Genomic DNA, 15,423 nt, shown 5'->3' with positions numbered 1-15,423 from the left:
CCTGCTTAAACCAGCATAAGTCCAGGCCCGTCTTAAGTTTGCCAATCACCCTTTGGATGATCCAGAGGAGTCATGGGAGAAAGTCATGTGGTCAAATGAGACTAAAATAGAACTTTTTGGTCATAATTCCACTAAATGTTTGGAGGAAGAGGAATGATGAGTACCATCCCAAGAACAGCGTTCCTACTGTGAAGCATGGGGGTGGTAGCATCATGTGTTGGAGGTGTTTTTCTGCACATGGGACAGGGCAAATGCACTGTATTAAGGAGAGGATGACCGTGTATTGCGAGATTTTGGGGAACAACCTCCTTCCCTCAGTTAGAGCATTGAAGATGGGTCGAGGCTGGGTCTTCCAACATGACAATGACCTGAAGCACACAGACAGGATAACCAAGGAGGGGCTCTGTAAGAAGTATATCAAGGTTCTGGCGAGGCCTAGCCAGTCCCCAGACCTAAACCCAATAGTGAATATTTGGAGGGAGCTCAAGCTCTGTGTTTTTCAGCGACAGGCCAGAAACCTGACTGATCTAGAGAAGATCTGTGTGAAGGAGTGAGACAAAATCCATCCTGCAGTGTGTGCAAACCTGGTAAAAATCTACAGGAAACGTTTGACCTCTGTAATTGCAAACAAAGGCTACTGTACCAAATATTAACATTGATTTTCTTAGGTGTTCAAATATTTATTTGAATATGTATCAAACAAATAAATAGTTTAAAAATCATTGTGATATTTGAATTATTATTTTTAGATTATGTCTCTAAAAAAATTCAGACCCTTCCATGATTTCTAAGTGGGAAAACTTGCAAAATAGCAGGTAGTTCAAATACTTATTTTCCTCACTTATTTATATATATATATATATATATATATATATATATATATATATATATATATATATAATATTTATTGGCTTGGCTTCTTTAACTAATGCATGTTATTATAATGTTATATGAAAACAATATGTAAAAACCCTTAAACCCTTTAATATAATAACATCTTAAGCACACAGAATAATGTACATGGATTTTTATTTTATTGGTCCTTTGAACAATTACATAACTGTGGCATCCGTAATTGTAATCATGGTTACAATTTTGATTAGTTGTGCAGCCTATACATGTGTGCTTTATGGCACAATCACATTTTGCAATTTTAAAATGTTTGTAAATGTTGTGTGTGTGTGTATTTTTCAAGTATTTCTTCTGAATGGGGTGTTTTGGTGAAAAGTGTGACACTACCATGAGTTACTAGGGTAAAGTTCTGCTTTTGAATGGCTGGAAAGGGTGATTTTTAAAGTGTTTTGGAAAACATTCATCAGGTCATTGAAAACCTGTGAGAAAATCGTAATTTTTCTGACCTGAAAAAGTCCTGGAATATCAATAACACTATCAAATTGTTAAAGATTTGAATATTCACAGCAAGAACATTTTTAGTTTTGTTTAGATCTGAAATGTATTGCAATTAAGTGTTCTTTTTGTGAGGTCCATCCCTAAAAATGATTTTAAAATGACAAACCCTGTGTGCAAGTCTTCATACAGTCTGACGGGCCTCTCTAAACACTTGATCGCAGCAAAAATGTGTTTATGGACATTAAGTTCTGAAACCGTTTCAAGGCCATGCTGTTGTGAAATGCAGCATTGTGTATTGGAGTCAGATGACATGTAGAAAGGTTGATAAGAGCTTCACTGGTGCGTGAAAGTTAAAGCGCTCTGGTTGGTTAAACACCTGTACCTCAGTGGTGGTTAAATAGTCGAGTCACATTTATTTAGGAAAATAAGGGATAATTTTGCAGATTTCATCAATTTTGAAACGGTTTTGTCAGCTATAAGCTGCTCTACAGAATATAATAGTGTCATTATTCAGCTCAAGTCAGTTTAGTGTAATCCGATACTTGTCGGCTGCTGTATTGACATAGCTGCTGTTTTCCAGGTCAGCCGCCCCTGTTTATCGACTAGCAACCGCCGCTTCAGAGACGCCGCCCCTGGCCCCGCCCTCCAGAGATGACTGATGCCCAGAAGGCCAACGAGCTCCCTGAATGCCCCACAGAGGGCGGGGCCACAGCAGAGGAGCAGGACATGCCCCTGAGACAAGAGACCACGCCCACCAGCTCTCCGGTTTGTGAAGAGCCAATCAGCTCGCAGAGTCCCGACAAACAGTCAGCCCCTGGCCTGCTCTCCATGCCGTGCTTACTGAAGGAGCTTCATAGAGACTCCGCCCCCGGGCAGCCGCAGGAAACAGATCCGCCCCCAACCGCCTCTCAGTCCTGCCCGCAGGAAGACAGCGATTCTTCTGTCTGCTTGCGGTCGCCTTCCTCTTCCGGTCACCTCGGAGACTCCGACACGCTTTCGTCGGCGGAGGAAGTGGCTACGCCCGCCCAGACGGCCGGCAGGAAGTCCCGGCGCTCGCATTCAGAGAGTGACACGTCCTCCATAGCAATGGCAGCTAAGAAGAACCGCTGCCATGAGAAGCAAACAAATGGACGTGTCCGCGTTAAAGGCCCTCGCAGCCAGCGGCAGAAGCTGCGCATACGACAGCTGCGACAGAAGCGGGAGGCGGCGGCGAGACGCAAGCCCGACGTGCTTCAGGACAGCAGCACCAGCGACAGCGACATCACAGCCCACTCTTCATCATCCTCGCCTCTAACGGCCTCGTCCGACAACGAGGGAGAGACAATCAACTCTCACGCACCAGGTAACTCAACTAACACACACACACAGCATTTACACGGTAACAGCCTGTCCTGAACAAATCGATTCACTGATGCATCACGATTCGGTGATCCACAAATATTTAATAAATGTATTAATTATTTAACAGCCAATACAACTTATGATTAAGTGTTTGACAACCAAATTGTATTTTTTTTATTGTATTTATTTTTTCACAATTTGATACAGTAATAATTAAAAGAAGTGTATGTAAGATTGTGGCCAAAACTGGTACTGCAATCACTTTCAAATGACCGTTGAGCGCTGTCTCCCTCTCCAACTCCCCCTGGGGTAAGGTTGCCAGACTGCAGGATCCAGCGGGAACGTTTTTTAGCTGCAGCTGTGGTATCTAGAACAGATCTGGCAACCCGGATGCAGACACACTACTGACTCTAGATTGGTAGATAGGTGGAGGGCGGAGGGCGGAGCTTCAGGCCAAAACACGTCAACATCAGTTGAGGGCTGAACAACAATATCCTGGCCGGACTACTGTTGTTAGTCATATAAGTATTTTAAATTAACATGATTTCTTAATGTCTAGTGGCATATCAGGGCCATTTTATGATTAATTAAATACATTTCTTACATACAATTCCTTTAAATTGGAGATGCATGATATATCGGCCACCATATCGGTATCTGCTGTTTAAAAAAACAAAACAAAAAAAAACATTATCTTACAGACAAGAAAATGTGTCCAATATATACAAAAGCTGATAAATAATGCATTTCCTTCAGCTGAGACACTTAAGATGCGTACTGTTCGCCATGGTGGTTTTGAACTGCTTGAAATATGAGTGGAATCACTTCGAAAAAAGGGAAATAAAGTTCATGCAACATGTGCAGCACAAATGTAGATTTCTTTAAAAATTTAGATTTAGCACCCAATATACTGGTTATCAGTTTTCAAACATTACAGAATTATCGTTTAATCGGTATCGACCAAAATGTTCATATTGGTACATCTTAAGATTACAGTAGACTTTGTTTATAGCCTAATTAGAGATGCACCAATATCCATTTCTCCGCTGATGCGATTAATCATTCAGAATTGTATTATTATTATTTAAGGAAAACTCCTTTTGCGTACATTGCCCTCTCATTTGGTACATTGTTATTAATTTTACCATTTTAAATTATATAGTAGAGGCCAACTATTATATACTGCTATTATGTACTGCTATTTGTTTTCAAATATAATACACTCAAAACCTTTTGATTTTTATCAAACTTTTTTCAGTTGCACATAAGGTAGTTTTCATAAACACTTGTTTTCATGTTTACACGTTTACGGCAGTTTTATAAAATTGCTTTTCATTTATTTTGATTTAACAATGGTTTACAGCAGGAGTCTCAAACTCAAATTACCCGGGGGCCACTGGAGGTAGACTCTGGGTCAGGCTGGGCCGCATCAAGTTTTCCACAGAAAAAAGAAAAAGAAAAAGAGCACAATGATCCAATCTACTCAATCTTTATTATTAACAGTTCTCCAGCATAAGTGTTTCTTCTGAACATGAACTGTTCCTCTGAACTTGATTTATTTTTATATTGCCAATATATTTTTAAGATTTTTGGATCTGGTTATCCTTCGTCCTTCGCACCTTTCTATTACCAACAGGTGTGTGAAGGTAATTGTGTACTAATAAATATATCCTATAGAAATTAAATCATTATGTAATACTGAAATAATAAATGTTTTAATTTTTATTTAAAATAAAGACTTATTCAAAGCAAGGCCATAACCAGTTCAAACAGAACAGAGAACGAAATTCTAGGTCTAATTTTAGTTGGGAAATAATCAATTTGGGACTATTTTCAAACAATATTTGCATTCATTGTTGTCAAATATATTATTAGTCCCGAGATTCTTTGCACGAGTGAATAAATACGTACATCCGCTGCTTATATTTGAGTTCCTCAGTGGTCTAATAGCACACTTTTAGTAAATCGTCTCAAATGGTCAGAGTTCTAATCCGCTCATATAGTTTTCTTCATTACAATGTTCATCAATGATTGTATATTAAGAGCATGGACATGTTGCATTTTGTTTGTGTGGAATTTAGTTTTGTGATTTAACCAAAAAGAATAGTCTCTCTCCGCAACGGCATTAGGTCATAGATTGACGAGGGAGAGAGAGAGAGAGAGAGAGAGAGAAAAAGAGTGTAAATCCCGCCTATTTTGATTTGATTGGCCATTTGATGGCCTTTAAACCACATTTATTTCGACTGCCTGATCAGCCTCTGTTCATGTCAATCACGCGGTGTCAACCAATTATACTGCATGAGAGAAGGCTGAGCTAACTCTCTCTCTCTCTCTCACACACACACACACGAAGTGAGGGATGAAGCGCGGCACACGCAATGACTTCGCCACAAATGGTTTTCAGAGCCACATGCGGGCACTAACACTAAACTTTGATGTCAAGTAGGGGGGCCACAAAATATCGTCCTGCGGGCCGGGCCGCAAGTGGGCCGCCAGTTTTAGACCCCTGGTTTACAGAAAGAAATTGTCTGTCCATTTTAAAAAACGTTGTTATAATTGAATATTTCAATTTGCACATAATAACTAATATTAAAGGTTAACAACAGAGCCCTAACTATTAGCCTTAGTTCAGTTCATAATTATATTCAGCTATTTATGTTGAGTTCTTTTAACACACATTCACTTCACATTAGGCAGTTTTGCATTAACTTCTAAATCTAATTATAATTTCTTTTTTCAATTCGTTGTTAAAATGTAATTATTTGTACTCAATGGCTGTCATTTTCATGACATACATACATAATAAAAAAAAGACACTGACAGGTTAGATACAGTGATCTCTTACGTCACATTAAAGAGCGTCAAAACGCCATTTCGTTGTTTTATTTCATGATAAAATGGACTGAATACTTAATGTTTGTGTGGGAACTCGGATTGAAGTGCATTCCGCGTTTAAAACAAGTCGACTGTAAACAGTTAACTGTTTGGTAGACACTGAACCAAAAACCCTGTACCGAAACGGTTCGGTATAAATACGTGTACCATTACACCCCTTATAATAAACAGTACATAAGCTCCTCTCTAGGTTTTGTTTATTTTATTTAGCTAACTAACAAACTGTGAATAGCTAACTTTCCTGAGGTAAATGCAACGTTAAGTGTGACAAGTGTTCACAAGCTGTTTTATTGACGCCTTTACGCTGATGAAACCTTGAATATGAGATTACATGAGACCTGATCCATTTCAGTAAGTTGTACTGTATTTTTCAACATGCCTTCTGATGTTCATGCATGTTTTTCATGCTGTAACTTGTATTAAAGGTGCACTATGTAACTTTCCGTCCACTAAAGGTCGCCTATTCAAAATAAATGCGTAGTTTGATGACGCAAAGTTTGAGTGCAGCATCTTGGGACATGTGGTCTTCACCTCACAGCCGGTGGAAAATAGGACTCGGGCTGAAATCATGTTGATGGATGCGGTTATTAACGTTACTGTAGTGTAAAGCAGAGCAGGACTGACTGTTGTGGAGCTGAGCACGGCCGCTGGAGCGATTGTTACACAAATGCCCGCCTCGAGAGCACCGGGACTATTATTATGACGGGACGGGACACATTCGCCGGGCGCCTGCACTGATCCGCGTTTCCGGTTATGATTTTGAGGTAATGCAGCTCTGTTTATCATATTAGATACATTTAAGTGTGTTTAAAATGATGTTATGACGTTACTCTGTGCGTTCACTTGTTCACACTGCTAAGAGTAAAGCGCTCCTGCCAAATAAAACCCGAAACCGAGGGTAGCGCAGATATGACGCGATTGACAGGCGACTCCCTCAGACGCTATGCTGACACGTCCGGTCCTTAGTTAAAATAGCAATTTTCTCACCATTTACAAATAGTTGGAAACATCTGGGATATTGTAAGTACTCAACTGAACAAAATGTATAACATCGGCCTAGTGGTTTTTGGATATTTTACTGCAAAAATACTACATAGTGCTCCTTTAAAGGGGAAGAAAAGACTCGAGCTGCTGCTTGAACTACAGCGGTCTGTTAAAGCTGCATTTTATTATTTAAATTTCGCAATAAAATGAGCAGAATTTGACAGCTCAGACTTTTTTTATCAGAAGTAACAATGCACAAAGATCTTTGCGATTATTGAATGGGAAACGCGCTACAAACAATGTTTGGTGTAGGAAAAAAAGCTATAGCGATATTATAATGCTATAGTGACTTGTTTATTTTATTCCAAAAATCTTACATATTGTGACTTTTTTTTAAAACTGACAGACCTAAATTCAACACGAGACATTTTCTTTACACACAGTTTGATTTGCACCCCTTTTAATTGACAGGATATAATCAGCCCCGATCATTGGCTGTTTAAAAAAAAATCTGATATAATTAATTGCTTTAATTGTGCAAAACTGATTATTGGCCGATACATCAGTTGATCCTTAATGTAAAAACAATAAAACTACTTCTCTGGCCAGCTTGCTTAATGGCTGTTGAGTAAAAAGAAGAAAAGAAAAAACATATCGGGCCAGTAATCGATACAGACAAAATTACAGCTTATTTTTACTTCTGTTTGTGGATGAGCAGATGTACTGCACAGAATTTTGTAAACTCATTAGAGACTTGCAACTAAAAATTGAGATGCATCAGTAATCGTTTTGAAATCAGATTGTGACTGAATGGAAACTGAATCGTGAGGTGCCTGAAGGTTGATTCCCAGCTCTAGTCCTCAAACGAACACCTGCAGTGAAGACGTTTCGTTTTGTTCGTGCATGTTGGCTGAATGACAGAATGGTTAAATATGACCACACACACTGTAAAAGACTCATTGGTTAGGCAAATCACACACATGAAGGATCTTTTGCACCGGTCAGGGTGTGTGTTCTGTGCATGCATGTTGAATGACCTCATGCAAAGCGGCAGGTGAGGAGCATTTTTCCAGTATCAGAATTCAGTGTTCTGACCTTACACTGATCCCTGTCATTAGTGACCAACCCCAATGACCCATTCAATCTGGCTAGACTTTAAAATCCAGGGTCATGAATATCTTAATACACAGCAGATCATTTTGGCCACTTTTGTTAGTTTGATGCTGCTGTAGACAAATGTTCAAGCACTAGATATTCACTAAAATAGCAATTCTGCTCAGTGTCATGTTTGCAATAAGATTATAATTCAGGCATATTCATGATCAACAGTGCTGATGTACAACATGCCACCATATGAACAAAGTGTTATTGGAGGGAAATTATACCAGGTATTGGATGAGTTTGCTTATTAGAATATCACAAGATTTTCTTTGTGTCTTGTCTTTCCATTGTCTCACGATCTGTGGTTTTCGTGTCCTATATCTGGCTTGTGTAATTTTGTCTGCAGTTCAATTTTTTTCACATTTTCATTAATCAGTTTTTTGCATAGTATTTAATTAGGATGTCCGTTTTGTCCAAAGTACTACAGGCAGATACAGTTCCACTTGGGGTCACCGGGGGGCGTATGCCTTGCTTTCTGGGAGCCACAATGTTGGCATGGCAGAAGTTGAAACTCATAAGTGGTTTTGTTTTTTAACTGATGCAAGTTTTAGTATTATGTACTAATATATTATTTATTAATATTTTGTATATTTTTGGTATATTTTCCATGTTAATTTTAAATAACATTTTATTTTCGTCTATTAATTTGAATTTGTTTGATTAATTTGGTATTTTTCTTTAAATTGCTTCTTTGAAATTTTAGTATTTAAATTTACTTAAATATTTAAAGGCAACATGTCGTTTAAGTATAATTGCTTTTCTGTGTATTTATAGATTTTAATTCAGCTTTTTCACAATATTTAAAAAGGTAACACTGGTTTGTAAATGCAATGTTTCAAAGGGTTCAGTCCCCCAAGTTGCATCTCTAAGCTCTACTTTTGCAACACATTTACCACTATTTAATAGAATAGAAAGAAAAGCGTACTATTACGCACATTTTTCTTTGAGCAACATTCCTGGTATCAAAGAACTTTATTCTGCGTTTGCACACACAAGGAACTTTCTTGTGCGCAGATACATAACAAGAAGAGACGTGGTAATAAAATAAGAATAAAATAGAAACAAAAAAGATGCGGTTATGTTTAGTCATAATGACCCTCTGGTACTGTTCACATGTCAGTCAAAAATGGTAATTTCAATTAAACGATTGTACTATATTTTAGTTTTGTTTTTTAATTAATACAATTTTGTGGGGATTCTATAGTACTAAATTATATTTATGCAGTAGTTATAATCCATTTATTCACTTTGAGCATGTTTCCAACTTCCAAACTGTCAGCACAGACTTAAGTTTGGTCTCTTTTTAAAGACAACACTTGTCAGACTATTGCAAAAGTAAAACGTTTTTAAAAGTGCAAACAATTTGTGTTCTGAATTTAAGGTTGATATCTGAAAAAAATAGCTTTCAGTAATATTGCTTGGACGCAGTACCAAATGTTTCCGGTAGATGAAATGTCTCCCATTAATTTCCAATCCACTCATTTTTGACCACGAACAATACCAGTGTGACTCTTTTCAGGAATATTTAACCTTTTTGAATCATGTCACTTTTTTTTTGTGTGTGTGTGTGTTCACACAGATAGTGCCAAAAACCTTAACCACATTTCGTGCCATTCTAATTAAGTAAAAAATCAAAGAATTTTTTTTCTGTCAAAAATGACAATGGCAATTGACAAAACATTTATGTCTGTGATGGTTTTGTGTAATGTTTTTTATCCTATTTATATGAATATTTAATATCTTTTTTAGGCCAGCATTTAGCATCCGTATGTCATTAAAAAACTCATGTGCTCTGATATGACTAAACCAGCATAATGACACAGCGGAAATAGATTTTTGTACGTCCCTAGTTACACTTGTTTTTATTTCCTCACACATCAATTCCCGAGGGTTGGTTTGTGACATAGTGGTTAAAATGCTGTTTTCTTATCTTACTGTGTGCTCTTTAAGCTGTCTTAATCATGTGACCATTGGTGAACTGTACTCAGAATGCACTGTGAGAGCTGCATGTCTAATTCCCAGCATGCTCGCCGGTGTGCACGCAATAACGCCGCCACTTTCTGCATTCCTGTGTGTCTGACGTCTCTCTCTCGGCACTGCCGTCTGTCTTTAAGCTGGCCATCGCCGAGCCGACGGTTCTGGAGCATCAGCACGTGGGCGGGGCCAACTTTCCATGGGCGTGGCCAGTGGAAGCCTGGGCGGAGTCTTGGAGGAAGCTCTTACGCGATTCGCCGCGATGCAGAGACAGACCGAGGAGCGCTTTCGCGTGTGGATGGACAGACTGACCCGCATGCACTCGGACGATGACCTTTCATCTAGTGAAAATCCGGAAGGGCGGAGCCACGTTAGCTCGTTCCTACCGTCATCCGAGTCGCAGGAAACGCTGGCGGCCTATCAAATGGCCCGACTCAGCGCCATCACTGTTCAGCCTCCTCAGACTGCCGGACTCAATGGAAGCGTGGATCCATCCGAACCTAACGTTTAAAGACGCAAAACAACTGTGCCGACTGAAGTGGAGGCTTGGGACAATGCACAAACTTTCTCTTCATAACACTACTAATTTTTCTTCATCTTCATTCTGCCTTCTACATCTCTCTATCTCGATTAAAGCATCAGTTCACCCAAAAATGTAACATTTACTAATTCTCATGTTATTCCAAACCTATTTGGCTTTCTTGCATGGAACACAAAATGTGAACTTTTTTTAAGGAATATGATGAGCCTTTTCCATTTAACGAAAGGGAACAGTGTTTTTGTCCTCCTTGAGTCTGATAAAGTTTCCACTTGTGTTCAGTGGAGGTAATTAATAGTCATATGGGTTTGGAACGACATGAGGGTAAGTAATGACATAATTTTCGTCCTTTTTTTGGTTAATGGTTCCTTTAACTTGACCTGTCTTTCTGCTATTTAGAAAGGTTAGTTCACACAAAAATGAAATTTCTGTCATTAATTCCTCACCCTCATGTCATTCCAAACCCGTAAGACCTTTGTTCATCTTCGGGATACAAATGAAGATATTTTTGATGACGTCTGAGAGCTATCTGACCCCCAGCAGCACAACGACCACTTTCAAGACAAAGAAAGGCAGCAAAGAGATCATTAAAATAGCCCATGTGACTCAAGTGGTTTAACCTTAATTTTATGAAATGTACAAAAAAAAATAATACCGACTTTATTCAACAATCTCTTCTTTTCAACGTTAGTCTCCTACGCTCTTCATGTAGTAAATACGGTGCAGAGCTTTCAGGTTCTATGCCAGAAAGCGATGTCATTGGCCAGCTCCTGCGTCAGCATCACACTTATGTGAAAAGTGCTCTGTGAACAGCATCAGCCAATGGTGAGCTGGTGTTGTGACTTAAAACCCGGGGGCGCTGCAGTGTATTTACTACTTGAACGGCATAGGAGACTGACATTGAAGAGAAAAAAAAAATTAGTTATTTTTGTGTTTTGCACATTAAAAGTATTCTTGTGGCTTCATAACATTAAGTTTGAACCATTAGAGTCACATGGACAATTTAAATGATGTGTTTACTATCTTTCTGGACCTTGAAAGTGTTAATAACATGGCTGTCAGTGGAGGGACAGTAAGCACTCGGATTTCATCAAAATATCTTAATTTGTGTTCCGAAGATGAACGAAGGACCTACAGGTTTGGAGCGACATGAGGGTAAGGAATTAATGACACTTTTTTATTTTTAGGGGAACTAACCCTTTACCATTTCCTGTTTTATATTCGCACCTCAGGGCCGCCCTCCACAGTCAGTGCCTTTGCGATCTCATGTCTTTGGGAGAGCCAGATTCTCCCATTCACCTGGAGATTAATCATTTTAAAGAATCACTTTTTCTTGCCCCATAGTGACTGTTGAAAGACGTTTGTTCCCTAAGAGACTTTTGACGTTTTGCCTCGACTGCCATGCGTCTCTGTCTTCATCTGAAACACCTGTGCTGGCATGTCTACCAAAGAGCTCTTGTTTGCATTGTGGATTGTTTTAGGTTCTGATTTAATCGCTTCTTCCAAAGCGGAATATGCATGAAATAAGCTGACAATGGAGAGCTGTAATGTAATGACAGCCTGTACCTTGGTTTTGTGCTGAATACTAACCTAGGACAAACCCAAACGAGCATCAAACACTGATGGATAAAGTCACATGCAATAAACGGGGGTGATTCTACTACTAAAGCATTACTTATATGCTTCATGATCACTTATATGTATCTATTTAAGGGTGACTTTCACGAAAACGTCCTATTTTACCCCAAAGTTAATGTTTTGCATACAACAATGTAGCCTATGTTTAGAAACATTTCAAAATTATTTTCCATGACAATTATGCACATTTTCTGATTCTCATTACTGAAAGTAAAACGACCAGATGCATTAGTTTCATTGTTGCTTCTCATTATATAGATATTACTGTAATATCCTATAATACAATCATTTTTGTTTGCATCACAACAAATACTGTGATTATATAAATACATTACTTTAAAAAAAGTAGTAATATAATTATTTTGTTACACACTGACTGAGATCAATTATATTTCAGCAAAATGTTCTTAATTGTCATTTAAAATAATGATACGAAGCCAAAATTGTTGGTTTATTTTGACTGAAAAATATGATTTCTGTTTTTGGGCTGAAATATGTTCTTGAGTTTTGTGATCTGTCCATCATGTGCTTCCTACACACTAATACATAGTCAATGTTTACTGTAGTTACTGACTGACAGGAGGACTTGAAAGCTGTTTGCTCCACTGCTTTACTGGTGAAGTGTCCGAACTGAAGGAGATTGTTTACGTTTTTATGTCTTTATGGGTAATAACCAGCTGCCTAAGTTTAGTGTCATAATGTTTTAGATGGAGGATAGAATTTCCTCCACATTACTGTTAGAAACTAAGGAAATAGTAACCAGAGATAGATGTCTTTATTTGTTTTGCAAATATTTTTTTCTTTATTATTGCATTATTAATGTCATACTACTGCCTCACCAAAACGTAAAAGTGTGCCAGGCGACGTTCATTTGTGTTTTCATGTCTATGTAACACATTGACGTGTAATATCTGCTCTGTCATTAGCTGGTAAATAAATATACAAGTAATTTACCAGCATTCCATCTGTTTTTACCTGACCTTTATTATCCAGTTCATGTTCTGCTTTAGTGGCGTGCTGTAATTTTCAAGAGAATCTCATTTTACTAATATAAAAAACAGAATGGATTCTGATTGGCTGTCGATGTTTTTATCGTTCATTAGCTGGAAAAATCATTCTTAAAGTCATTTAAAATATAATTTGTAAACACTGCTGTTATTTTTTATGTAGAATGATGCTTAGAACTATAATTTTATCAATATGGGCCTTTAAACTTTTGAAAATTGGACAAAATGTAATCTGCGTAAATATATGCAGCACAACAATTACTTTATATATAAACATTTACTTTTAAATGTAATTTAAAAATATATATAATATAACTTATTTCCCAAAAATTCGTTTTCACAAGAAAACATTGTACCTTCATTACATGAATAAGATATTTGTCTTTGTCGTCTTTACGACATCTTCAATCACACATTTTCTTTGCCAAATATATGCTTTCTCTTGGAAAAGATTGCATTATGGAATAAAAAGGGATTATGTACAGTTTTATATTTTGCGTGCAAAAATTTGCTTAATTCTACTAAGTGAGTAATTACAGTATCTGTGGAAATTGACAGCATGCTAAAGCCAAAACATTCAGCGTTTCACTAATTCATTCAGACTTTGTCCCAGTGTTTGGAAAGAGATTTTCAACAGGAACTATTTAGACTAATAAACTTGAATTATGGACATACAAATATGGTGGTGAATGTTCTGAACGGTGTGTGATTGTGTGGTTGTGTTGCAGTGGGTCCTGCAGTGGTTGGCCACTATGATATTTCAGACACTCACTCCGAACAGGAACAGCAGTCGCACTCGCTCTCAGGTTCGTTTCCACCGCCACTCATTCTCCAGGACGCTAGTCTGACTGTACGCTCGTACACACTGGCTGCGTCTCAATTCGCATACCAATATTAGATTAGCAAATTCATAGTATTTTCCAAAAAGTTTAGTGTGTATCGATACACAGTTTTTGGACTGGACCATGATTCCTTTGCCCTATCAAAAAAAATTGGTCACTTCTGAAAAAACAAATGGAAAGCAACTACCGGTATGGTAGTTTTGTTTTTAGGAATGTGATTTGCGTGAATTTGAAGTGCTCAAAAGACAATCTTATTTTTAAACCAAAAAGCATCACATTACTGTTCAAAAGTCTCTTCTGCTCACCAAGGCAGCGGCTATTTTATCAAAAATAGTGAAAAAAGTAATATTAGGAAAACTTACCATTTTAAAAGAACTGTTTTCTGTTTGAATATAGTGTAAAATGTAATTCATTCCTGTGATCAGAGCTGCATTTTCAGCATCATTACTCAGTCTTCAGTCACAGGATCCTTCAGAAATCATTCTGATAAGAGGATTTGCTGCTCGGAAAAACTGTTGTGCTGTTTCATATTTCTATGGAAACTGTTCATGCATTTATTTCAGAATTCTTTGAATGTAAAGCTCAAAAGAACAGCATTTATTTGAAACTGAAACTTTTAAAGCATTTACATTTTTTGCTGTCACTTTAAACCATTTAATGTGTTCTTGCTAAATAAAAGTAATATATATATATTTTTTTTTTTAAAGGGAAAAAAAGTAGCGTACGTTCCCAGTCAGGCCACAACGCCACCTAAATGGGCACTATAACCAATCGTGTTTAGTTATTTAAACTTTGCCTTTAAGTATTTATTATGAGAATTGTGATGCAGCCGTTTCCTCATTGGCTTACCTCACATTTTTTGTGAGATGAATGTGTTGGTCTCAACTACAGGATGTTTTGTATTAGATATTATTAGTATGTCAGGAGTCTGATTTCTGTGGAACAGTGTGTGCTGTCCTTGTTGTGTTCCATCTGATTCACTCATTTCATTTTAAAGGTGACGGTGAATGTTGAAAAAGGGTTTGCTGAAAGTAGTCTGTTGTGTTTCTAGGTGCTGTAGAAGCCAAGCCATCTCAGGTGAGTCTGGCGTCCACAGACAGTGAAGTGGAGATCGTTGGGGTTCAAGAGAACGCCAAGTGAGTTGATCCTCATCCAAATCATTCAGTAGTCATATAAAATAATGTTCTCTTGCTAACTAGGTAGGCATGAACCATGTACATCATATTTTAGCCCTAATTTGCAGTAATGTAAATTTGGTTGTTTATAGATTTTAAAAAAATTGTTCAAACTGAAAACTTCCAAAATAGTTTTTTCTTATCCTGATTCACTATGGTAAGCCTGTTTATTAGTGTTTATATTTTAGACCGGTCTGGGCAGTTTTCTCTGGAAATTGTGTACATCACTCGTCATATCTGTAAATACAGAAAACTTGCTCCAGCTGATTTGATGTGTATCTGGTGCGGGAGTGGAATAGGTTAGTTGTCACAACGAGTGAGAAAGGTTGACATGGAGTAGCTAATCCCCCAACCTCAGAGGAATCACCCATGTAAAAAAAAAACATCCCAAAAAAATTTGCAAAATGCATGTTTTTTTTGTTTGTTTTTTTACACTAGTGGGCCAAAAGGTGCATAGTGGACCTTTTAACTACTTTAAAAACAACATTTTTAACAATAATTCTTGTAGGATTAACACC

General features: G+C 37.7%; 1 protein-coding gene across 9 annotated transcripts in view; it reads left to right on the top strand.

Annotated features, from left to right (window-relative positions):
* ark2n (arkadia (rnf111) N-terminal like PKA signaling regulator 2n) overlaps positions 1-15,423 on the top strand; it is a 28,117-nt gene that overhangs the window by 4,127 nt on the left and 8,567 nt on the right. For 5 of the 9 annotated variants that reach the window (XM_067424697.1, XM_067424700.1, XM_067424699.1 and 2 more), the window contains exons 2-4: positions 1,931-2,692; positions 13,617-13,694; positions 14,782-14,866. In XM_067424697.1, coding sequence (XP_067280798.1) covers positions 2,002-2,692; positions 13,617-13,694; positions 14,782-14,866 — 854 coding nt within the window. In that variant the 5' untranslated portion in view covers positions 1,931-2,001. Of the gene's footprint in view, positions 1-1,930; positions 2,693-9,845; positions 12,823-13,616; positions 13,695-14,781; positions 14,867-15,423 lie in introns of those variants that run through there. The other 4 variants (XM_067424701.1, XM_067424702.1, XM_067424695.1 and 1 more) reach the window with 2 other exon arrangements.

The sequence above is a fragment of the Pseudorasbora parva genome, chromosome 18 (genome assembly GCF_024679245.1).
Source record: "Pseudorasbora parva isolate DD20220531a chromosome 18, ASM2467924v1, whole genome shotgun sequence".
Taxonomy (NCBI): Eukaryota; Metazoa; Chordata; class Actinopteri; order Cypriniformes; family Gobionidae; genus Pseudorasbora; species Pseudorasbora parva.
The sequence above is the reverse complement of the archived record's forward strand: the minus strand, read 5'-3'. Positions and strand labels throughout refer to the sequence as shown.